The sequence below is a fragment of the Centropristis striata genome, chromosome 2 (assembly GCF_030273125.1).
Source record: "Centropristis striata isolate RG_2023a ecotype Rhode Island chromosome 2, C.striata_1.0, whole genome shotgun sequence".
NCBI classification, from domain to species: domain Eukaryota; kingdom Metazoa; phylum Chordata; class Actinopteri; order Perciformes; family Serranidae; genus Centropristis; species Centropristis striata.
In genome coordinates, this window is record NC_081518.1 from 8,360,837 (window position 1) to 8,387,854 (window position 27,018).

Genomic DNA, 27,018 nt, shown 5'->3' on the forward strand with positions numbered 1-27,018 from the left:
TTCAGAAAAGCAATTTCGAATTGTGAATCATGTTTAACTTGTTTGACTATTTGAAAAGCGACTGTAGAAGTGGGAGCAGGGTCAGCAGTTTGAAGTGATGCCATTGTTTCGTTTTATTTAAAACATGAATCAGAGATTGATTTGTTTTTATTTAATGCAGGCTTCCAACACCTCATTGACCTCATGTTCAAATGAAGCTTTAATTGAGGAAAGGCATGTTTAGTTTGCCATTAAATACTTTAGAAACTAAGCGATGTAACTCTCAGTACAGTTAAATAAACATGAATCAAACTCCTGCATAAGATATAATTCTCTAGTCTAGTCACCGCTAGTTGAGTGCTCACGAAATATAAATTTTCCCCACTGAATCTGTTTGATATGACTGTGATGCATATGATCCATTACTTTTATAAACTTTTTTAAACATAAGGGTGAGAAAGGGGGAAAACATAGAAGCTCCAAGCAGCCATTGTTGGATTGCTTTATTCCAGAAACACCTTATGAGACTGTGTGTAACTGTGTGTCATCCCACGGGTGTGATTTGAAAATTCATATGCTATTATGTTCTTATTTCCACATACAGGGTTCACCCCGGACTCTGGTGTAAATTCTGTTTGGAAAATTGGTCACAGGCATTACACATGACAGGCATGAAGCTATATGAAGTATACTGTAGGTCTGCTTTAATGGACTGCATGCACGACTGGAGCTGGTGGCCATAAGCTCCACTCTAGTGCTCGACTGGTACAATAACTTACCTTTGACATTTACCACAAGACTCTCCAACCTGGTAGCACGTATATTGGTTTCAAATACCAGCTGTATAGTCAAGGAACTGCAAAAAATGCTCACGAAAGCATTAATGCATGAGAAATGTCGTTAAAATTAGCCAGAATTAAAGTGTCAGATGGAGGTTTATAAAAAGCTCCAACCTGTAAATCAGAGGAAGTAAGTGCAGCAGGTCGTGCGCTGATCTGATTTCAAAGAGTATTTGAAGTTTAGTGACTACGATTAATAGAAAGCTTGATATTAACTGCTTGGGATTTGATTGAGACTTAACTCTAAGGCACTTTCTTGCGAAATGCTCTGTATGGAGGATGGATTCTGTATTTGTGGTAGATTTGATCTGCATTCATGAGGCCAGTGTTTGTTCACAATCAGAAAATCTTTTTTTGGTAAGTAGCTTTGCTGGTGTTGCATTGATTGACAGTTTGACAGCATTTATGTCAACATCCAAGGTGAAATTGTACCTTTTTTTTCCTGACATCTCTGATATATATATGACAGAAACCGCCCAAAACCAAACAAACATTCACACTAAGGGCATCATTTTGTGTTGAGAAGTGTCAGAGACATGGCCTGAAATAAAAAGAAAAAGGGAAAAATAAAGGTGGTTTGTGTTTAAGATATACAGGGTCCATTTGAAGGAGATATTAACTCCTTCTGTGCCTTTACATGAGCTGAGGAAGAGGAGCAGGGAGCTCAAACACAGACTGGAGCAGCTCAGGACTTTACATTAACATTAATTATGTTTATTTAATATTACATCATTTTCACAACATCAAGGCTGAAGCTAACATCTTTAAGGACAATTATTGATTATTATTTAGTATAAAAAAATCTGACACATGCAACCTGAACAGGAACTACAAGGACCATGATGCACTGACCATGATGCTGTCTGTATTTATTTTATTTTTATTAACACATTTTGCACATTTTTGTTTAAAATAGTTTAGATCAGAATTCAGATCAGAAAAAAACTGACTGTAAGTTTAACTCCCAGATAAATTATTTAATAATATATTTATTTTATTTAATCAGTACTAACTCATGAAACCATGTTTATCTTTTATTCTATTCAATCCCACAAGACTAAACTTACACATGTCTTCCATTTTCATTATTGTTAATACTTAAAATGATTTAATATCCTTTCTTACTTGGCTCTTTCTCTTTTCTTTGTCAGTGTATTTGTCTGTACTGTACTTGTCTTAATGTCCTAAAGTCTGTATGTTTTGCAGTCCGACTTTTTGTCTTTTTGTGATGTTTTATTGCACCAATTGTCCTATGATGTAATATAGCACCATTAAACAAAAATATGTGGGGAAAAAGTCCATAACAATGCATCAAAAAGACATAGCTTGGCTATTACTGAGTTGTTATTAACAGCTAATGCTTTTAAAAAGTGATACAGACACATTCTGTTACAGACAGCATCCACAGTGTAAATGGCATCTATGATTGATGCCTCGCATCAATTCAAAGTTTGTCGTTCTAGGTAACTAACCACACATTTCATGGATGTAGTGTTACTGTATGTTATTGGTGTGCACTGATGTAACCCTCACTTGACAAACACCGCAATAAAAAACAACCCTGTTGCCATGACAGATGCTTATAAGTGGTAAACATTTGAATCTTTTCCATCTCCATCCCTTCCATATGATGTGAAAACAGTAGAAGACCTGCTTACTTCCAGTAATTTTGCTGGATTCCCTGAAATATTGATGCCCCTAGCCTACAGTTATTTCTTTTTTTGAGAAACTATTTTCTGATCATTGTGCAGGTCAATAGCATGAATAGCAATAGAAAAATAAGCTTTTCTTTCAATAATTTATCTTTGAATTTTCATCTGAGGTTCATGGCCATTTGTCTACAATCTTTACATTATATAACGCCTTTTCATATTTCCATCTCAGTAATAGCCTCTCATTTAGCCCAGCTGGTTTTCCAGTACTGAACCTGGCAGGTGCAATTCTGTCATTGTGCAAAATGAGACGCCTCCAGCACTCATCATCTTTGGGGAAATTCAGCAAAAAGATGTTTGGAGGAAAACAGAGACAAAAAATGGGGAAAAACAACTATTTTTGCCCTTTGGGATTTCAACCAAACAAAGCACCTGAATCTTGTGCTGTCTGTAACAATATGTAGGTTAAAAAAACAAGTCATTCTTCCTATTATCAACCTGCCATGCTGCCAGTTCACGCTGATGGAAGCCAGAGTTGATGATTGTAAACAAAACCGTCTGCGCACGTTGTCTTCAACATGCAAAGTGTGTGTTTACCTATACGGTACACGGCTGTCATGTTTCAGACTCACATGCCGCTCATCGGACTAAAACGAGGGCAGAGCTGACATTAGATAGGTTTTATTCAGGGCATTAGGCTTTACCTCGCTGCTTCACACCACACTCTGAACCATATATTTATCTATCCATTACTGTCATGCAGTGTTCCAACTCGGGAAGTTATTTCAAAGTGAGAAAATCTTTCAGTAGCTTCCAAGTGCGGTAACATATGGTCGGGGCGATTGTGGGAATTATCTGTGTCATCTTGTTTGGACATATTCAATTTGGGTCCCAAGCCCCAGTGGAAATAGTTGAAAGTGGGTGATTTGGGTGATGGAGAGGAGATCCAGATGGCAGAGCAGCGGTGAGATCAATCGAGCTTGATGCATTTTTTCCCACTTCAACATGCAGACAGATGTGATTTACCACAGTAATTGAGTTAACTTCCAATACGTTGATTCCTGTTGACAAGTCCTAACATCTTAGAAGGCAAACTTGTTTGTAAGAACTCTTAAACATTCATTTGTTCATGTGTGAATTCATCATAACAATTGATTATCATTACTCGTGTTCCTCAGTTTAAAAAGTTTTGGAAAACAGTAGGGGTGTAACTTTTCCAGAAATTTGGAAGACGATATCGGCACCAGTAAAATTTTCCGCTTTTTACCCAATTGGATGCCAAAACAAAACAATGAATCCCATGTGCTTGGTGCATCTCTATAAATTAGAATATGATGGAAAAGTCCATTTCCAGTAGTTCAAGTCAAATAGCTCCAACCAAGTATTGAGTCATATAGATGAACATACCTTTCAGAGGCCAACATTTCCATATTAAACATACTTTTTAAAATTGGTCTTATGTAATATTAAAACATGTTTGAGACACTGAATTTTAGGTCTTCATTAAATGTAAGCCATAATCATTATAATTAGAAGATACATTAAAATTAAAATATAATATTAATAATTATTAATAATTATAATTAATTATAAATTAAGACATGAAATGTTTCATTCTGTGTGTAATGGACCTATATAAAAAGTTATTTCCACTTTTAGAATTGATTAACTGACATACATACACTTTTCTATCATATTCTAATTCATTGAGATGCACCTGTAAACATAAACTCCTTGAAAGGTGAAGAGTCAAGCTTAAACCAACTGTCTCAAGAAAAATACTGGTAAGGTTTATTTCAAGAGGAGAGCAAGGATAATGCATTGGGATTTGGGAATGTTATATTAAAAAGTTTTGACTTATTTTCAGCACTGAAGACTGTGCCATTTCAAACGACTGCCAACCCTCCCCCCGGTGGGGCCGGTTGGCACTAATGCACAACATGACTTTATCCACGAATCACTTAATTTTAGAAAACATTTGTGTACATTAGAACATATTTATTCATAGCTGAGACCTTAACCTTTCAGCTGCTGCTTGTAAAAATGTTCAATTATTAACATAATTTATGCCATAGCGATACGGCAGAGGGCATAGTGTGCCAACCTCAGCTACAGAACTCCGAAACAGGCAAAAATGTTCTACATGATTTTCCATTTTTTTCTTTAATTTTAGTTTTTCTATAATGGTAATGTCTCGGAAAAGTGCAGCTGCAGGTTAAGCTATGCTGTTTTGTCTTTGAAGTGTTTTTTTTTTTTTTTTTTTTTTGATGCATTTGGGATTTTTTAGAATCGAAATTCTCCAAATATATACACGGTTCAATCAGCCTACTCTTTAAAGCTAATAACCTGTTTTTTAAAGCTTGCTCATACCATCCTTGTAGCTGCTTTTTAAACTACAACCAGGGAAATGCTCCTGCTTCTTATTTATTTATTGGAAGTATATATTTTGCCCCAAAAGTGTTCATCTTCATGTTTTGCTAAAGCAACAAAACTCCTCTAGAAGTTCATGATTTAATACCTCAACATCAGATCTCCTCTGTCAAAGTGCCGTGTTGTGAACTTTAATTACCTCCAGTCGCTTCTAAATGAGCGTTGTTATAGATGTGCAGTAATTTTTGTAAGAGTATAAATCACTTCTAATGGTCAGTATTTTTCATTTCCAAACATCATTTTTTTAGTAGAATTGATTACAAGAGGTGATATGATGTCGTCCATCATCGAAAATAAAACATACCCAGAGAATCATCTGACAGTTGGCAGCCTCCTTTAGCTTTGCATTTTAAATCCGACTTAGATGTGTTTAGAGGAAGAAGATATCCCGATTCCTCCAGAATGCCTTTGATTGCAGGAATCCTTCATTATGCTGATTTTAAAAGTTAACCTTCAAACAGAACGTATCATCTGGAGTATAAAGCTGACAAGAGTACCTGCTCATCATTTTTACCTTATTCTGCTCAAAGCTATATTCCCCTCCCATATAACATTACACAGTATTCATAATGCCTTCCATCACTCAACAGCCTTTAATTCTATTTGTGTGATTTTGCTCCCTTTTGCCCTCTAATCTAGGTCATGTCAGCTGAATAAAGGGCCCTTTAAATGTGCCGCAGCCCAAATAAAGAAAGGACAGTCATGGCCCAAATGTGTGAGGGGCCTAAGCTGTACCTGAGTCAATAGATCTCAAAGATAGAGGTGTCAACCTTTTACAGGGAGCTGAGGCTCAGCCAGCCTTTTAGCTTTTACTGTCCAGTGTGCTAAACTTGGCTAAAGCATTTAGTCCAAAGAGAGTAGAGAGAGAAAGTTAAAAGACCAACACTGTCAGAAACGGTCATTTAGAGAAATTCTTAACTTTTTCTCTCCTCTCCTGGTGAGATGAGTCCATTTTTTAATGGCTTGAAATGCTTTTAGTTAACAGAGAGTGCTGTTCTTTAACACACAATACAATCTATAACCCCCCCCCCAAAAAGTGACGATAACATGTCTTTTAACAGTACCAACAATGAAATAAGATTAGTTTTACTTTGGATTCATTCAGGGTCATGAATAGGCCTGGCTATCATTGGAAACATTTTAATACCAGCACTGATTACCTACAGGTTCTTGATTTTATTTTTTTCCAATACCAATTTTAGAAAATCCATTAAAAGTAATTTCAAGATTACGCATTACAGAGCAAGTCTGTCATTTATTCTTCACACAATAACTCTCCTCAAAAGCCTTTCAAAAATACAATGCACACATGTGGGCCCTGTCATCATTTAATCAGAGCTTGTAAAAAGTGATGGAAGGCATTACATAAAAAATAATTTATGTGAATAAAAGCTATCAACTCTAAAATAAATTATTCCCATTAGTGTGGGTGGTATGGATAAAATCCTCTATCAAGGCATATATAATTTTGTTTCATAATATTGATATATTACCATAGAATAAGCCATCTCATTGATTTGCAACATTGCAATGGCCCAATTCACCCAATGGTATGTAAGATGTACTACCATGATTTATGGTAAAGGTATTGCATAACCTTTAATGTTTAAAAATGTATATCTCATGTATAGCATATGTATTTCATAAATGTATCATGTTATAAATCATCACATCTCAAGCTCATTAATAAAATATGTAAAATTGCAAGTATGGATTGTCTGATATCTCCCCACTAGTATCTCAAAATGAGCAGAATTAACACATTAATTCTGTCAATATAACCTATAATGGTGCTTGCGAAGCAAAACATATCTAATGCAATTCATCTATGATATTAAAGCCACACTAAATGTTTAACCTTTTTTTAATGTTGGCATTTATGGTATATTATGGTATTGAAATATGCATTTTGTATTGACTCGCTGTGTGTGTGCAGTGGTTAGCAGCATACCTCTGGGCATGTAGATCTGTACAGCAAGCAAATTGTGGATATTTGAACAGAATCAATGCTAAAAACTGGGGGACTGAGTTTCCAAATAAGCTAAATTATAGCTATCATAGGTGACCTGGCTCAAGTACAGTCAATAGAGTGGATTGAAATGTCAAGAGGACCCGCTTCTGCAGGCCTCTGCCCTCATTTGAAGGCAATGAGTCTCTGTAGCAGCCGGGCTATAAGAGCAGAGAGGGGGCAATATTCCAGAGGCAGTTCTGAATGAGTCTGGAATCTGCTGGTAGATCAATGATAATAAATGTGATTCATTCAATGTGCTGCTTCCCTGTTATTGAGCTTGGCTCTGCTGTGGTGTGAAACTCCCATTAACAGGTAGCAATCTTACATATCTTGGATCCAGATAAAAATAAAATCTTGATTTAAATCAAAATAGTGCAGACTGTATAGCTACACTTTAGGCTCGTGATAGTAAACTGTTTCCAGGGGAACAAACTAGAAATACAACTCACCAGCTCAGAGTACAATAGATGCTGCTACACTGCAGAAATTAATTTCATTTACTGCATCACTTCTCCTTTTTATGAATTTTCAGCATGGGTGAATAACACATTTTTCTCTCTTGACTTCATGATCTGTTGGCTTGTTTGGCACGAAGCTCTGGCGAGAATGTCCTCACTTTATAAATGCTGGCAAGAGTGGTCAAGGGATGTACCAGATGGCATGGCCCATATGCAGTTTGCCCTTTGGCCAGGTAGACTAATGAATCCTTTTGGGAGTTAATCACACTGTCTGGCATCAGACCCTCCATGGGCATTGAACCCACTCTTTTCCCACAGCTGCCCTGAAATATTCTGAAAGCTTTCACATTTCCCTGCAACATATGTTTGTAGTTATGGGGAATGAAATTGAAAAAAAAACGTCTCTTTAGCATTTTAAATCTCCCAATCGGAAGATAATGAAGTAGTCACGTTTCAGTATGTTAAAATATAAATTTGAGTTAAGGAATTATGTTTTCTTTTATATCTGATTTATGTGTTTTGCTTTCATGCTGTCACCATCCTTAAGGGCCAAGGTATCCACAATGAGAGTCTTTTTTTTTTTCTATGACATGTTGTCCCACTATGTTGGAAATTAAAAGGTGACAGTCGATATCATAGAGAGGTGTTAGATAGTGTTTAAATATGGTGACAATTTCACATTTCCTGGCAGGGACACAGTCGTGTTGCGCTGGAAAAGTGACAGAAATAGTTGTGTGAGAACTGAAAAATGAGAGTGAGAGGGAAATGTACAAACCCCGGCTCCTTTCTCACCTTTACTCGGCTGGCAGACCAACTCATCATTGGTTTCAGAAAGTGACAGAAATGGCCAGACAAAGCCCTCCCCAATCAGATGTTGGAAGTGTGTGGGTTTTTTTTTTTTAAGCTGTTCAGCAGCCTGAGATGCAGTTCTGATGGAGCGTACTGGCCACTCTGCACTGACAGTGGAAGCAGGGATGTTTGGTACAAAAATATATTACAACAACATTTCCAGATTCTACAGTCTGGATGTAAAAGTGCAGTGTAGAGCAGCTAATTAAACCCAACAGGAATACCTTGCAAACTTATAACTGAAATAATCCATGATTTCTCGCATTTTACCCAGGCGAAATGCATAATTTGATAACAATCAAAAACACAGGATACTGTAAAAGTGGAATTTCGGCCGGGGAAGTTGGCATCGACCGGTCTAGCAGCCCCCGGTCGGGTCTTGGTCGGCATGCTGCTCAGAATGCAATGAAAACATGAGGATTTAATAGAGATTTATGAAAGTAAAATTGATTTCACGGAGCAGAAGCTTGTGGCTATTTTCAAAGTCTCAGTTTGTTGTTGTAGCAGCTCATAACGGCACAGCACAGAAAAGACGTCTCGCCCCGGGGCTGCTCAGCTATTTTATTCATGACCTGTGGCGGTTTGTTATTTTGCTGAGAGAACCATACAAGTATTCGACAACAACAATGAAACTTTCTTTTAAATAAATGAGTATGAAATGACCCAACAGGACATTTATCAGCTTCCAGAGAAAAGCTGCAGCTGAGCTGTGACAAAGAAGATTAGTGCAGCAGTATGAGATGGGTTTACACCCTTAATTTTTTATTTTGATTATTGCACTAAATCTTCACTTAACTCCATGTACCGCGTTGTAGTGGAAGCCTTAGGACCTCCTTAACTTCAGCTTTGATGCCTTATCCCCAGCTTTCCCTTTGAAGCCTTATCATGTGTTGGCAAAGTGACTGAGACCAATCAGAGTTTAACTCGCCGCTCTGTGACCATTGAGGTCCCACACCTTGTAGCGCAACAACACAATACACAGACCCACCTGCTGGCAGCCATTTAGCAGATGACCAAGCAGAACAATTGTCGAGCAAACACAAGTCAGGGTTGTAAGTCCGTGTCTCCAACTGTCCACCATCTGCTTTAGTTCAGCATTTACAAGAATTATTCCTTTTAATTTAGCCACTACCTTCTTCAAAAAAACAACTTTCTTCTCGGTTTCTCTACTTTTTCCTTGTTATTTTTTGCCTGTCTTCTTTCTTTTCATAACAGAAATAGAAAAACATTTCAAACAACAAGCCCAAGATTGGTAAACATGCCAGCATGCCATTCAGTCCTTCTAGCCCCCTGCTATTTTGCAATAGGTAATAGTGCGTGAGATTTTTCTCTGCCACATTTTTTCCTTAGTGAAGCAACATTTTTTAGAGAATTCTGCTTCTAGTACCTTTTGTAGTTAAAAGTCTACTTTATGGACCCACTATCTCCACTAGGATTATCTTATGTCAATGAGAAGAAGAAAATCATGCTCTGCCCTTTTATCACAGTTTCAGCTTTGACAGTTGAAACCTAAAATAAGAATCATGAAAGATGAATTAATTTATGTAACACACCTGGAGTTTTAGTTCCATGGAATACAGTAGGCTTAAGATTTCAGAAAGGTGTTTTATTCACAACTTCAGTTCACAACCAGATGTATTCAAAGACTATGCAGTATAATTTTAGAAGACATCTACTTATTCCTTTACTGCCTAGGCATTTTTGTATGCTTTTTTATAGGAATATATTTTAATTACACTTCTACAGCAGAATTTAGGCATGTTTTTATTATCATGATTTTTTTTTTAAATGCAGAAAAACGTGGTTGCCCGGAGTGATAAGACATTTTATAACCTAAACAGTCCCTGGCTGCAGCTCATTCCTTCCACGGTACATGAAGCCCCCAGGCTGCACTAATGAAGCGCTTCTGTTGAGGTTGAAGATGGTGAAGGTTTGGCCAGAACCCAATGTTCATCCCTCAGTCCTGGCAAAGACGAAGGCTGCTTGTCGAGGGTTTTCGTGTAATTGCATGGTAGCAGTTGAAATAAGAAACCTCATATGAGATGATCAGATTTTTTTTAGCATTTCAGCACATTATCTTCCCAACAGCAGATACTAGAACAAAAATGTTGAGACCTTAAAAACAGAATTATTTTAGGGGTTACTTATGTGCCTGTCTAGAGTTTTTCTGTGATCACACCACATGCAAAGTGAATTTTTGCAGAATTACTTGCACATGTTTGCCCATGGGATCATATTTCTTTCATATTCAGGTGAAACGCACTGGTGTAAAAGATGCCACCAATTCTTTCAACGATTGCCGAAAATAACTACTATTTGTCCCAGATACATTGGAAATTCAAACAACATCATGTCTGGGTTCATAACATCATCCACATTGGTAAATTCACCGCTTTCTCCAGGAACTTCGTCTGGATGACTACCATTACGTTGCTACTCAGCGGTTTGTAGCTGGAGTAGATTTTATTGCCATTTCATTGCAATTAACAGATTAAAAAAGGTGCTGACTTAATTACACCATGATGCTGATTTCTAAAAAAAGTCAGAATTAATGCTTTGTGGAGTCTGTCTGCAACCAGACAAGCGACAACTTTTAAAATGCTTGTTTTCTTATTGGAGTTTGGCTTGAACTACGTTTTTTAGGAGAATCTCAATGCTGATAAGGTTTTGTGAAACGGCTTCATGCGAATCCTGCAAATTCTGCATTTACTCAGGTCCTTCCATGGACTTCACTGCTGCACAAAAAATGCCCCTCACGTCTGGTGTGACGCAATGTTAATTCTCTCTAATAAAATGAAAAAATAACATGACAAACGATCTTTGTATCTGCAGTGAGAAATGGAAAGCAAAAGCCATATACAAGGAAAAGCACAGGCAGAGAAAAACCTCAGTGGCAGTCCTCCACTTTGGTGCATCTGAGGCACTTCTAAACTGTAAATCTGTTGCATCGCACTAGGGCTCCTGCTGCAATTGTTGAGCTTTAACATCACATAGCTGCCTAAAAAACTGTAGGCAGTGCTGCCAATTTTAATGAACTGCTATTAGAAAGAAGGGAAAAGAAATGTGTCATCTTCTATGCCTGCCCGTTAGACATGACTGCAGCATGTGGCTGCGTATGAAACCTCAAACACGCAGAGAACATGCTTCTTTAACATCAAGGGATGTGAACCTAAAGGGAACTGAGGCAAAATACAAGGCAACTATGGAATAAAGCACACCATAGTATGTTGGTTCTTCTTTCATCTCTGCATGATCGTTCCTCCAGGTCCACCCACTTCCTACCAATGACCTATATATTCCTTCCTTTGTTATTTAGCATACCACAATGTCTGTGGTTAAACATACGTGTCAAACATAATAATATAAAAGCAACATGCATAATTGGTAGGTAAACTTTCTTCCTTCTTCATCACTGTTGCTGATTGCATGTGTCAAACAGGCACTGTCTTGCCATTTTTTTCTTCCTCAACCATTCATTAGCATTGAGTCGGCCTATGTGAGCATTCTTCGAAACTGTAGTCAGCAATTTCACCTAATTACAATGCTACGCTTCAATCATGTTTCTTAGTCCATGAAGATTGTGATCCAGAGAAGCCAAACACATCTGTGCATCAAAGACACTGAACAAAACATCTAATGTGTGATTGCGTTTGTAAGCTTCGCAATATTTCTTGTGCCTCACTTCCTTTTTGATTAGGAAACATTTGAGCTAATGCCAGAGCATTTCACTGTAAAATCCCCAAAGAAGATTAGCATTTGTCCTTAATTATCTTGCCTTTCTGTAATTACATACATTTAAATCTCTCATCAGCTCATTCTGAAAGGGAAAGATGTGCAGCGGCTCCTTCTGACATCTGCGCTCGAGGCAGCTGCAAGGACAGAGTGGTGCATTAGCAAGTCGGACCGGGTTAAAGACATGAGTGAAGGCCTTTATGCATGCTTTTTTCACTCGTGTTGCATAATTATTTGCTCATAAGTCCAAGAAAAACCTGTGAGTAAATAATGCATTATGTATGCTGGTCTGTCTGAATGTGCTGATCCATGAATTTGTGATCAGGTGAAGAGCAAAGTGAATCATGAATGTGAGCTGATGTGCCAGACCGGATGTTTAAGATACAGCTGTGTTGTTTTTACATCTAAATGGAAGCAGGCGTTTCTTTATATGAAGGACCGGATGTGACACGTGTATCCTCTTTAATATATTAGCACTTCTGTCAGTGTCGACACCTCCGGCCTACATACAATATGTGTTTCTCTGCTGCTCACGCATGTAAAACCATCTCTTCTTTTCATCCTTGGGCCCGGCAAAAAGCTGACAGACAGAATATGTTACCAAATGGGTGCAACCACGAAGTTGTTTTAAGCAAATGTGCAAAAGTTTCAGCAGCAGTAAATCATTCGTTTGCAGTCGTGATTTAGCAATCCTCTTAACAGAAGCAAAGCATGCACCCTGGGACTGTTCCCAACTTCCAACTCGCCCCTGTTCACCTGCAGCCAACAGCGAGGTTTGCGACAGAAACAGTGTTTGTTTTTTTCTTTTTCTTTTTGCCTCAGTGCTCCCCTTGCTAACAGCTCTGACTTGTCAAAATCCATTACTGAGGCTATTGTCTATGTAAGTAACAGCAAGGTTTTATCAATCAACACAGTTTAAACTGATTATTCTGACTCTCAGCAAGTGATCCAAATGGAATATTTTAATATTATCATAATAATATTATAAAACAATTATGGAACTTTAGTGTAAAGCCTGCTCACTGCAACTGTTTATAGTGGCAACATCTGCCAAGCTTTTTCTGTTCCACCTTTGACATTAAATCTAATTTAAAGAGCTCGCCTGCTTTTAGTTTAATCTTGCTTTTGTCAAGCCCACACTTACATTTTTAACATCCTCCTACTGCTTTTAATGTAATATCTAGTTTTGTCTTCTCTGTGTTGTATTACATTTTGCATTATTGTTTTTTTATTTCTCTAATCATGTCTTCTTGTATCTTATATCGAGACACATTCTAACCCCTTTGGGGCAACTCCTTGTTGTTTTAAAAGATGCTATATAAATAAATGACATTAAAAAGGAACTGCACTATAAAATCACGTATTATCAGAATGTGTTGACAAAGGTTTGAATGTTGGCTGTTAAATGCGTGCATCATTTCCTTTTCATTTCATATTTTTGCTTTGGATCATGAACACACTCCAACTTGTTTGTGTAATTCCTCAGTTATGTGTTTTTAACGCCACTTGAGCTTCCTACCCAGAGAGACTTCCCTTGCTTTCGATTGTGTCCAACCTTTTGTCTCCATTTTTGTTGGAACAGTTGGTATTGAGTCTCACAAGTTTAACTCAGCCTGATAGAGGCTGAGCACAACTGTGATCTTGCAAGCGTGCAGTGTATTGACAGCTTGGTTTCAGATTCCATCTTGGCTGCAAAGCAACCAACTAGAACGGGACAGATATGGTCTAGTGAGCCAAAATCCCATCTAGATTTGGGGACGATTATTCCCCAAGTTCACCAAGGTAGGCATTTCATGTTTGTATTGTGCCTTTGAAACAGAGCTCGCCGTGTATAAACACAGTGGAAAATGTGCAGCAAGTTTTATGAGGAAAAATGTTCAATAGTTTTTTTTTTTTTTACATTACTGCTATTTATATTCTGCTTATTTTGGTATCTGTATTGTGGAAAGCAGCCAGAAAAAAAAGTTAGAAAAGGAGAGATGGAATAACGTGACAAAAGTCGAAAAAGCATAAACATGCGGCTCACACTTCGGCCTGCTCCTCACAAAGCCCGATTGTATATATTGGTTTATGTAACAGCAGCAGAACCTTTTTGAAAAATGGTGAAAAAAAAAGCTGGATATGTCACATTATGTGTTTATACAAAAACAAGACTGAAAAGGAACAGAGGGACGCACAACCCATGAAAGCTAAAAGCACCAGGGTTTCCTTTCAGCTGTCATTTGCACTTAAGGACGGTTCTGCCTTTTATTGATCTCTTTATTTCTTTTTTTGCCAACCTTTAATGGCCGACAGTGGTGTTCTACCTACTTTGACAAGTTAAGTCAATTTGTTGCATCAACGGAAACTTCAAATTGAAATTGACTTTCCTCAGAGTTGCAGGGCTTCCTAATACGGCCAGCAAATGTAATTTTTCTTAAGTTATCCATCATTATGACAATAAACCATAAACTCTTGTGCCAAACTCTTTCTCTGGCATTATTTCAAACGCTGCAGCTCCACATCCTGGGAAACACGGTCCAAAAGGCTAAAATGAAGGTTTTCTTTGACATTTGCCAACCAGCTGATGCATGCCAGTTGAAACTGACCCCAAGTCAGCCTTAATAATCCCCCCACTCCTCAAAGGAAACGTCTCCGTCTGAAAACAAAATGTGATGGACCATGTTGCATGAGAGTGATACTTTAAAGGTGCAGTGTTTCAGTGAATAAGCGCTCAAATTTAAGCAAAACTGATACAAGACAAACAATAAAGATAAACAGCAGAGATTTATGTGAGGAAAACATGAAATAAATTGATGAAAAAAGCCACATTGATGGAATAACACCACTGTGCAACACTTAACGGCACCCTCTGTACCTGCACGATATTGTTTTCGCTGCAGGCGTGTGTTAAACTGATCACAGCTTGGAATAAAGATTATCACACGGTGTTGCATCTCCACAGAGTGGAAACAATGTGTGACAGTTGAGGATTGCTGTTGCATTGCTGGGAGATTACAGCATTGTTGTTTTGTTGAGGAACAAAAGAGCCTTAAAGAATCACCAAATGGAAATCGACTTGTGCATTTCAGCTTATTTTGTTGTCTTGGGGAGTTTGGTCTCTGTGGCCAGGAGGCTCATGCATTACTCTGGAGACAATAGGTTAGTGTTGAGCCGTGGATGGGGCACCTCATTACTGTATCTTGGTGCCTCTCTTAGGACTGATTAAGGATTAAGCACATTTGAGAGTACCAACACGTACATGGTGCGTCCTCCCTGTTTCATTATCCATGCACGACTCCTTTATCTATAGCTTTCTTACTGTATATGCACACACAACGCCAGTGGGAATGTCAGTGCCTGCATCGTGTAGTAGGATCTATCAAAAAAAGCCCCTCAGACTGTTCTGCACCAATCCACCGCTGGTGCAGCGACAGTCATTTCATCTTTCTCTCAGACTTTTCCTTTTTTTTTTAACCTCTGATAATGATGTCTGATTCTCTCAGACGAAGAGCAGCAGAGAGATAATACAGTGCGTATGCAGAAAAAAGTGGCACCTCGAAAATTGCTATATTTGTATGTATCAGTAACGAGTCGAAGACGGGGTAATTATTTTTCCAAAGAATTTGCACAACTGCTGCCTTTTTGAGCAACAACTTTTGCCGGCTCCGCACATTCAGGAATACACATTATGACCAGTGTACTTTCATTGTTCACACAGTACACGATCTCAATCTTTTGTTTGTCTGTTGTTTATGGGTCTCATCTTCAGACTGACAAGTAGTCCATGATGGAGACCTTAACTCTGTCTCATAAATTTTGGCTGCGGAGTTACAAGCTCATAGATACAACTTCATATTGAAGTGCTTTTTGTAAGAAATAACAACTAGAATAGACCCTTATATTTAAGAAAGAAAACATGTTATGTATTGGTTTGTAAATGGGCCAATTTTGGCAACCTTTACCTGATCTTTTTCTAAGCTTTTTAAGTTTGTTTTTTGGTAAATTCAGACATTTTGCTGTAGTAATAGCACTGAAAGTCTAAAAGCCATAAAAGGAGCAACAAATCGAACTGATTTGGCAGTGAACTCTACATTTTATGTCAGATTGTAAACAACAAAGCAGCATGGAACCCCACACAACGATTTTTTTCCCTTAACAGCGATGTTTTTTCCCCAGAAATCATGACCCAGTTACTTAAGGTAACCCAGACCTTGTTGTGAGCAGTTTCATGTAGGAGCTCTACTAGAAAGAACACAAAAAACACATTCTTTCTGGAAAGAGACATTGCATTTGAGTTTTTGCAGTGAGCACTACAAGCAAAGTGCTATTAGAGAAGACAACATCCCTATGACTTATGTCTCCAACACTCAGCAGTTCACACCAAATAATATATATTAAGAGAAATAACTTTTAGGTTGATTTTGGGGTGAACTATCCATTTAACCCTTTGGAGTCTTGGGCTATTTTGACCATTTCTGACTTTTCATTCTGTCTGTACTACTGTCTGTACTACTACCATAACTGGCATGGAGTTTCAAGCCGTTGCTTTGTTTTTACGTTGTGTCACCATGAAGAAATCAGCAGGAAAAGCAATGCTTAGAATCCTTTTTTATATTGGTGGAATTTGACTTAATACTTTTGGGCTATGACATGAGATAAAACATTGTAGATAAATTTATGTTCACATCTTATTTTGAAAAAAGGACTGATGTATGGGTCAATGTCGTGATCTAACGCAGTCAGTTGGTGTAACCAGTAATTTTTTTCCCCATAAAAATCTGATTATATACAGGAAAATAAATGTGAACTAAAATGAGAAAAAAATACAATCCACGTTTACATTGCAAAACTATGGTATATAACAAATTTTACATAATTTGTCAAAACTTTAGAAAAAATGGTTGTATTTAGAATATGTTCTCCTCAAATATTGACGAAATGTGTAAATGTAGAAATACTAAAAAAAAAATTAATTTGATGTTTTTTAAAATGAAGTATTTATATGTATACGTCCACTTCAATACAATGTAGGTGGCTGAAGTATTTAATATTTATCATTTTTTTGTGGTTACACCATTTGACATCATGCCAACCATTATTTGTCACTGACCCATATGCAGATATCTGTCTTTGTTGCACCACAAGACTAGAGAGGATTGATGTTGAGGATGTTATGAGGTCATATTGGAAGTTGGAAGTTTTCGTCAGAGGCTCAAATGTTTTTTAATCCTAGGTTTCCGGACCTGGCCAACGGACTGCTATTGCTCTTTTAAAACAGTCAGAAAGGACCAAAAGAAGCGTTTTTGCCAATGAGTGCAGAATAAAAACTCTTTTATGTCAGTATAGAAGCAGCTTTGGCAGTCTTTCTGCTTTTTTATTCAGATTCAGTCAAGCCTGGTGAAGTTGGGCATTGTCTGTGAGGTTGCTCAGTGCCAGTCTTTGCACAAATATCTGTCTGATTTACAGACTTTCCCACTCTTGTCCTTAAAACCGTCCTGGTGTTTGGACGTGGTTTGTCTTAACCAAAGGTTCTTCAGCACCCTCACAACGTTTGCTTCAAAAAGATGTTATTATCTGGCCCAAATCATAATCCTCTCTAATCTCGCATGTCTCTTCCTGATACCTAAAAGCACACCTGCCTGGTGACGCTGCCGTCCCCGTGCTCTGAGATAGAGATTGTGTGAAATGCTTGATGGGTTAAGCCTGGTTTCTGTCTGATAGTGCTGTGCATTACTGCTGTAAAGCTGAATTTTTCATTACATCAGACTTCAGAATCTTTTTTTCCCCCCTCATCCCTTAAGTAATTCACGCCTTTTTGAACACTTACCCGTTTTACACCCAGAGAATAATCCACAGTCTTTCTAACAAGAGGGGTTTGAGACGTGTGAGGTAATTTTCTGATTGGTAGAAATATAGTAACAAATCTGCTCACTTTCTAAATATTATTCTAAATAATTAAGTGTCTCCTGTACTCTGGTGAACTTTGACAAATTATTTAAACCCTCCCTCAGATCCAATACTTGTTTCTGAATTATAAAGATAGTTCCTTGCTCAAGATTACACTGTGATATACCACATGCAGTTTTTGTGAACGAATAGATGTTTAAATATTCTTTTATAAGTATTTAATATATTAAGTAGCTCTTTTATATGTCAAATCGTTTTAATTGTCCTCCAGTGCAACTTGTAGAAACTTCTCAAAGATATTCAAAGTGAACTCAAGGGAACTTCACTCACCTTGGATAAATCCTATTCGCAATAAACATCTCACAGTCTCTTTTACACGTATTGAATTGAAGCATCATCAACACAACATCATGTAAGAGAGTCAAAAGTTGAAGGCGCTGCAAAACTTCACATTGTCAAGAAAACACTTAACATTTTTCAGTTTCTATTTATTTTGATGTTGAGTATTTCACCACTCACCCTCAGTTGTACTTGGTCATGTAGAAAGTGTTGGGTTTTATGTGGTGAGATTTTGAGATCTCGACCTCTGATCCTTCTGCTTCTACCTCAGTACAATAGATAGAATTTTGTTTTCAGGGTGCAAACCATTGAAAAAAACAAACCGTGTCCTTGGTGAGTGGAGACAATCCATAGAGCTCACAAATGGCACTTTTCATTGGGAACTATTTTCTTGTTGAAGTATGCTAGGTGACGTCTGTTCTTAGTAACCTGGCTATTGTTTCCAAAAAAAGACATGCCGTTCCTGTTGAGGTTATTTGGAGTTGCAGCTCAAGTCTCAGTGGTGGGCATCTCTTAACCTCAGCAAATAAAATGAACAACAAACATTTCTTAACCTAAGAGCAAACACATTTTTTACCGAGATTGTACAAGGGAGCAGAGTCCATTGCTGCGATTCCGAAATTCAAATATTCCTGCTTAAACTTGCCCTAATCAGTATTTGTGTGTGTGTAAACAGAGTAAAGTGAGTGTGACAGGGGGGTTGATGAGGATTGACTCTCTTGTGGAGCCAGCTTCAAGTGGCCACTGGAGGAATTGCAGTTTTTGGCACTTGGATCCATTTTTCAGGGGTCCCTCATTGTGATGGACGCAGAGAGAAATAGCACCCAACTCTGCAGTTCTCCTCAGCTCTACAGTACATAGTGTTCTGGTGTCTGTCGGCTCATTGTTTGCTTTTTTGGCTTGCAATTTTTTTGTTTTTTGGTTCACTGTGATTGCCATAATCTGCATTGTTTTCAGCCGAAGCAGACAGTTTTAGGTTGGGGTTTGTTTTTTTTGTTTTTTTTGCAAAAAAGCTCCAATAAACCCACTGTACACTACCTGCTCAGCACCAAGCAACAGGCAGACAGACAGTTAATAACTAGTGAGCACAGTTAGCATTTAGCAGCTTAAGAGACAGATATTTATCTTAGAAGTAGGTGGAGACCAAAAATGAAGTTAAAAGGAGAATGAAAAGGTAATTTGCTAAGGAAGTTCTTTAAAGTGGCCAGAAATCTGACTCTTAAGGCCTTAAGGATATATACCTCCTTCACTCTCCTTGGATGTTTCACCCCTTTGTTGCTTTTTACACGTGAAATCATCATCAATATAATTTGGCTTTTTTTACAAGAATTTGAAAAAAATACCCTCTTTAATATGAAAGTGAAAACAGATTTGTTCAAACTAATGTAAATTAATTAGAAATATATAAGGTAAAATAAATGATTGCATAAATAGTCACCCCCATTAAAGTAACTGACCAAATTCAACGGAGTTCCAGGTAGTTGATGCAGCAGTGTCACAGTTAGTGAAATAGAGATCAAGTGATTATTTTATAAAATAACATGTGTCTGAGAGGTCCAGTCTCTGGTTCATCAGTATTCCTGCTACAATTGCAACATAAAGAAAAAAAGAACACAACTCAAAGAAAAGATCATTGAAAGTATAAGTCAAGAGATGGCTACAAAGAAATGTCCAGCTCACTGGACATGGTAACCTCATTTACTATAATCATAATTTAGAAACGAGGCAGGAAAAGTGAAATCTTAGATGGTCTTTAATGCCGCTAAATCAGGGGTCTCAACCTCAAATTACCTGGGGGCCACTGGAGGCAGTATCAAAATGACCAAAAAAAGACACAAAATTACAAAAAAAAAAGACACAAAATGACCAAAAAAAGACACAAAATGATTGAAAAACACTAAATTACTTTAAAAAGACACAAAATGGCCAAAAAAAAGACACAAAATTATAAAAAAAAGACACAAAATTACCATAAAAAGTAATTAAAGGGACGTTCCACACACAACACGGTAAAGTGCCATTCATATAAAACTCACATTAAACTTTCATATCAAGGTGGGGGCCACAAAATATCGTCTCGAGGGCCGCAATTGGCCCGCGGGCCACAAGTTTGAGACCTATGCCCTAAATCGAGCAGTATATTTGATCTATTTTGCAGGGGCAGCGTTGCATCATCCAGGACTTAATGCTGCTCAAGACGATTGTGATGGCTTAAAGAAATACCAACAGGCTAAAGCATTTTTTCCCTGATAGCAGAATGATAACGGGTGTGGCCAGGACTGGTTTCTCCACCATTGACTCAGAGCTGTGGGTTTAGCTCTGGCTATGGTAGACTAGGCCCCAAATAACCAAAAAAAAGATGCTCCTTTAAAGATGATTTTGAATGATGTCTGCTAGATGGATTAGTCTTCACACCTTCTAGAAACTGAAATCTAGTTTCTGAATGCACTGCACTTTCATTCAGCGTGTGTAATACTGATGATGTACATGAGCTCAGGTGCCGTTAACACAGTGCTGTCAGACTGTGATACAAAGAAAATCTTGCATGCGGTGTATGCACTGCTGTATCAACGTTTCTCTCTGTTTCACACGATAGCAGGGTACCGACAAATATTATCCTTCCCCATTTGTTACGGTCTGTCCCTCTTTGATAGCTTCCGTGATGATAGTCCCAAAATCACAGGAGAGTTTTGATCAAAGACTCAGCTCAGCCTTTTGAAAAACCAAATCCTGTGGCAGTGATGTGTGTAAAAAAAAGAAAACCGACACTCTATGTCTCTGTCTCCCTCAGGTGAGCACCTGCGTGTCTGTCCTCAGGGATACACCTGCTGCACATCTGAGATGGAGGACAAACTCAACCAGCAGAGCAAACAGGAGTTCGAGAACTTGGTCGAGGAGAGCAGCCGCAATATGAGGACGACGTTTGTCTCGAGGCATAAAAAGTTTGACGGTAAGCTCCATGTATCTGTTTGACATGCAGAGAATGACATACATATTAATTAGAATCTCAGACGCTTCCATTTTTAGTAAATATATTCCAGGCAAGCACTGTCAAACTTGTAAATACAGCTGCTGCCAGGTTTAATAATTACTGTTATTAATAAGATACTTTTTGGGGAGATTGGTTTTGAAGATAGCTGTTCTGCCATCTGAGGCGAAAACATGTCGGGTTTTCTTACATTTAGCCCTCCTCTTTTTCAGAAAATAGTTGTTTTTTTTCTGCTGCTCATACCAGCTACTCTGAGACTCAATCAAGCCTGTCTAACTTTATATCATTTACGTTGTTCCATGCTCACAAACAGACTATAAGCCTTCTGCGACTGACTGGTGGAATCCTGCTCAGGGTTTTGGTGCTTTCTGCTACTTGTCCCAAAGGAGCCACTGTAAATCCACTCACATACAGACAGGACAGCGCTAATGTGGCTTTGTGGTGGAAAACGCTATCGTCATTCTGTATGCTTGGATGCAAACTTGTCAGCAAAGCTCAAGTCACGGTGCACTGTATTATAGAGGTGCTACAGTGTCTTCATGCCACTTATACTGTTAGTCAGTGTTTATTCTGGTCTATGGCTCTCTCTCCTCATAATGAGTCACCTGCTTAATTTACAATTCTACTCTTTATGTAAACTAAAAGCCTCTCAGGTTCATATTAACTTCAGTGAATAGCATCAAAGTGTCTGGTTTTGATCAAGAAAACATTTTCCTTGACAGTGCACAGCAAATGTACCTGCTGTTTAGAAAAAAGATCAAGGAAGTGCAGCTGTGACCCTATGTAACAGAACATCTATGAGGCTTTTGTATCACTCAGACATCTGCGACTCTGCGAAGCTAAGATCTGTGTGCGGATCGGAGAAGGAATTCAGGTCCTTCAAGCAGAGAAAAGACACGTTAATGAATGTTGAATTAGGACATTTTCTGTGGTCCTTGGCAAAACCACATGCCTAAATTCCACTCAACTTTTCCTCTTCATCTGATGTCAAGTGTGATAAAACCGAATACTGCACCAAAGAGGATATTACTGGAATAAGAGACATAGACATTTCACCTGGCCAAAAAACATCAAAAATAGTGTCTTTTAAGTTTGTCAATGCTGAGTATTAAATTATCCATCTGTCAGGTTGGCAATCAACTGAGAACAATACCTGCATGTCCCTGGAAATACAGGACAGCAGATTTAATTGCTATTGTTTTAATTTAATTTGCAATAATAAATGCCTGAATGAAGATAATAGGCTGCTGTACAGTATATCCTGTGCCAGTATACATGTAAATACCTGCATGAATCATGATGATGTAAGGATGTATGTCAGAAGCATTAATAACATATAATATTGCCTCCTGGATATAATTTGAGACATGGACAGGATACAGATCCAAGATCACCGGATTTGCATCTGTATCTGGTCCACTCCACATATTTGAGTGGATTGTATTGGCTAAAATAAAGCCGCTTCTTTGCATACATCAGTTTGCTTTCCAAGTGGAGAGCAGGCAACTCGAGGCAGATCTGAGTCAATGATTCATGATGCTGCACAAATCTCTATGATTTTCTCTGTTTACGGCTGTTCCAATGAGCAAAATCGGAAAAATCAATGACTACCTTTGAGTTTTGAATAGTGATACATAAAAAGGACAAGTAAAAAAGAGAAGCAGTATCAGACCTTGATCAAAAACCTCCTGTCTTAATTCCTGAGTTCAACTAATATTAAGTCAAAGCATTGCATTAAACTGTTTTGAGTTGGTATTGCCATGTAATTACAATAATGATGTGATGAATTTCTTGTTGTTTTTAGCCCGATTCAGGTTTTAAACAGCTTTTCAACATAACTAAGGAATTATCGACCTAGTGAGTAGAAGCTAAAGTTTGGTTCTGGGGTCGTGGACCGAACCACGTTAAACACTTGAACATGTTGTTCTATGAAGTAGGAGATCTGGACTGTTGCATACACATTGGGCATGGATTGTCGAAAACCTTCTAAATTTTGTATGGCTCACTTCCAATATGAGATTAATTTTTGGGATAATACAGCCTGTTCTCCCGTCAAAAACGTCAATATAGGTTGTGTGTACAGGCAGCGATAAATTAGCTATATTAATGAATCCCATCGTCCGCTGTAATGTGGCCGCCGCCATCTTGCTGATGTAGTACTGATTGAAAACCAAGCAAAGGTTAAAAGGGCGGATTCCTGCATTCAGTTGGAGGCTGGGGTGGTAGACGGGTCAAACAAGTGCCGGACTTTTACTTAGGAGAGCAGGGTTCGCGTCCCGTGTGAAAACAAAAGTAAACCGTTTTAAAGGTAAGTTACATGAATGATTTTTTAACGTAACTTTTACATAAATTATGGAAGTCACGTGACCCTTGTAACTACTTAATTTCTGGTATTTACGTACATTTATAAACTGTTTAAACTCTCTTTTATAACGCCTTTCCAGAAGTTTTTTCCATAAACAAGGTCAGTTGTTTTACAACATAAATCCACAGAAACTGCAAGCTTTTTTTTACAAACACGGACCGTACGTGTGCGCTATTTCTAGAATGCTGAAAGCCACGCCACGATACATTAATATGTGCCGTGAAACGCGAGCCGCCATACGTGCCTATGTGCTTTAATTTGTGTTACTGACACATGACTTCTGTCGTCTATGTTGGATCATATGTGTTGCATTTAGGGTTGTCACGATACTAACATTTTCAACACGATACCGATACTCAGGAAAATATTCGATACTCGATACCATTTTCGATACCACAAGGATAAAAACAAAGACCCCGAAATTTAACAGAAATATTTTTATTAACAAGAAAAATGCAACATGTAAAAATGAACAGAACCACCGGTTAAATATTTATAATAAAAAGCAGTTGTGCAAAAAGAAACTCCAACTATGATAACAAGCTTCAAGTCTGAGGTAGTGCAGAAAATAAAGAAATACAATAAAGTATTGATACTTTTGAAAATGAGTATCGTATCCGGATACAACGTTTTAGTATCGATACTTTTTTTAATAACGATACTTTTGACAATCCTAGTTGCATTCAGGTTCATGCAGCCCTTTTATGTAGCTACTTTTCTCTATTTCCACTTCAAGCTGTTTATGGATTCATCACTTCCTGCCCTCCACCTGAATTTTGCATGTTGTAATAATCACAGGACTGCAAACAGATTCTTGCGATCCTTTCTTTACTCTCCTGTGTTTGTCTACATCAGCCTGCTAGTGTTGCAACACTGCTCTCCTCTCCCGCACGTCAGCCTACTGTTCAAGCATTTCCTTGCATATGTAATTGCAAGTCAGAGCGTGTGAATGTGAAGAATGAGAGACACTCTAATGAATCTCTCCTCTCTCTTTCTCATTAGCAAAGAACCGTGTACAAAACATTCAAGTAGCAGCTTCTCAAGCTCCACTCAGTAACATCACTGTATAACCTGTGAGTGTTTCTGTAGTTCCCACGACTCCGACAGACAGATCCGTCTTCTCTGTAGCCGATCGTGTCGCGACAATTTCAGTCTCATTCTGCAATTAAACTTTCATTCACATCATATCATTAATTTAAGCTTTTAGGCTTAATATTTTAGAACCAGGCCCTTCAGCATTTGGATCAAAAAGCTCATGAAAAAAATAAGCTTTGTCAGATTAAGCCGGCGACAACTGTTAGTTCAATGTGTCAGAAATATATTCAGTTGTCATTTTGGTAAATATAAGTACTGGATCAGACTTTATTATAACTCAGATTGGGATCAGGGGGCAAAAAAACACTTAATCGACCCTCTTTTTTTGTTGTAAGAGTATTTTTTTTACTGTGGTGTGAGATTTTATTGCTTACTTTTAATTGTACTCTTTTATCTTCTTACTGTTTCCATATAAATATGACAATATGCTATTTTATATTTCACTATATATTGTCTTTAAACAGTCCTAATGGAATCCTTATTTCCCAACACAGTAAAAGATTACAAGATTAAGTTTGTTTAAAGGAGAGGAAATAAGTTGCTTTAAAGGTTATGCTTTACAACGCCTCAAGCCTCCCCCTAGTTTCCAGACACTTTAAAAATACTTTTTCACAGCCGAGGGTTGTCAGTGTTAGGAGCACTGGAGAACTCGGGATCCTGCGGAAAATGCAAAGAAGTTCCAGCTCACTCTTTTCGCATTTTCGAAAGAATGTGTGGGAGTTTTGTTTTAGGTGCTCATTTCAACCCATATTCTTCAAGTTATAAAAGTCATGTTTCTGTATGTTTCTCACTTCAACTTAGGAGTGAACACAGTGAAAAAACAAACTGTACTTTACACATGTATACAGTTTGCAACAAAAGTCAAATATAAAAAAAAGGAATCGCAGTTGATAATGTGTAGAATTTATAAACCTCAGATGTTGGTATTGATTTAAACGAAATAATAAGAACTATGTGTCCTTCAGATGTACAAGAAACTCAAGAAAAATACATTTCTGGGCAATGGTTGTAATAGAAACAACATATAATTACAACATATAAAAGGTTGAGCTCTTCCTCTGTAAAACTTTTAATTGGTAGCCATAGGTTGTGAAGGTGTTTGAAAATAGTTTGAAATGGGCAGGAAAATGCATTAAAAGCTGGAGTGTTTTTGACTGCGTTAATATCACCATTTCAAAGACAACGCCTCCATATTTCTGTGCAGTTATATAGTGACACTGGTGACACAAATCATTATGCAATTCCATCTTCTACACATGCCCATATTGCAAGGCCACTCAACATCACATTCCTTCTCCTTGCGTTAAGCTGCCTCCACCTCGTGGGGTTTGAATCATCCCTCATCAATTTTACATGCCCTCATTTCTGTCCCCAGTTATTTATAGGGCCCTATTATGAAAACCTTAACTTACTTTTTGATTACTGACTGCTTCCCCTGGAGGCCTGTGGGTTTTGATGCATTATTGAGCAATCCTGAAGCCATAAATGACTGTTGCACACTAGAATTAAGGTTTGGATATTCTGAATGTCCAATCATCTGGCCGAGAAAAATCTTTTCCTCCCCATCACTCTGTGTGCCTTGTATTCTCCCTGAGAGACTTGGAGTCCGGTCATATTTCAGTCCAAGTGATGCACGGTATGGAGAAAGACATTCACAAGCAACCCAACAGTGGTGCATGTCTGTATGTCTTTGGCTCAGTATGGGTACCACTCCCAACAGGTTTGCTTTATTAGTCTCTGAAAGCATTAGTGTTCGCTGCTGTGGCTCAGTGGTTGCCCCGAGGCAACCTGAATTAAGGAAGAGAAACGAGACAAATGTATACAATATTTATCTGTGTGTGAAAGTTAAAACTGGAGAGACAGTGACAGAGGTAAAGATGGTGAAACACTGTGTGAAAGAGGCAGAGGGGGGAGGTTTGCATCACATCTGTTTTAAGATTAATTGCAGTGAATGAACCATGATGAAGGTTCCTCATGCTCAGTCAGTAAGTGATAGAAGATTAAAACGCCTCTACAGATTGTTTTGGGTCCAGTGAAGCTGTCATTTATTTATTTTTTTAGATATATTTTTCATTCTCTCGATTTCTGCTCTTGTATTCATATTGAAAATGACACTGAAAATTCAATCAGTCTCATCTATCTCACACTGGTGTGCGTGGTAGAGCCTTGAATATGTTAGCCCCATGACCCCATTACAAGGTGGTTTTATGAGAAAAAAAAGGGGGTTTCATATGAATGTAACCTGAAGTATTTGTGATGCTGCAATATGTATTCATTGTCAGTTTTGATCAGTAAAAAACAAAGACATTCGGTCAAACCGGAGAGTTCAGCTCATACCCAGTTTTCTTTTCGGTGGTGGATGAATAAGAAAAACAGGGAAAACATGTTCTG

General features: G+C 37.9%; 1 protein-coding gene across 2 annotated transcripts in view; it reads left to right on the top strand.

The window, feature by feature from the left end:
- LOC131984035 (glypican-6-like) overlaps window positions 1-27,018 on the top strand; it is a 189,260-nt gene that overhangs the window by 16,588 nt on the left and 145,654 nt on the right. For both annotated transcript variants that reach the window (XM_059348900.1, XM_059348908.1), the window contains exon 2: window positions 20,970-21,128. In XM_059348900.1, the coding sequence (XP_059204883.1) occupies window positions 20,970-21,128 (159 nt within the window). The remainder of the gene's footprint in view (window positions 1-20,969; window positions 21,129-27,018) is intronic.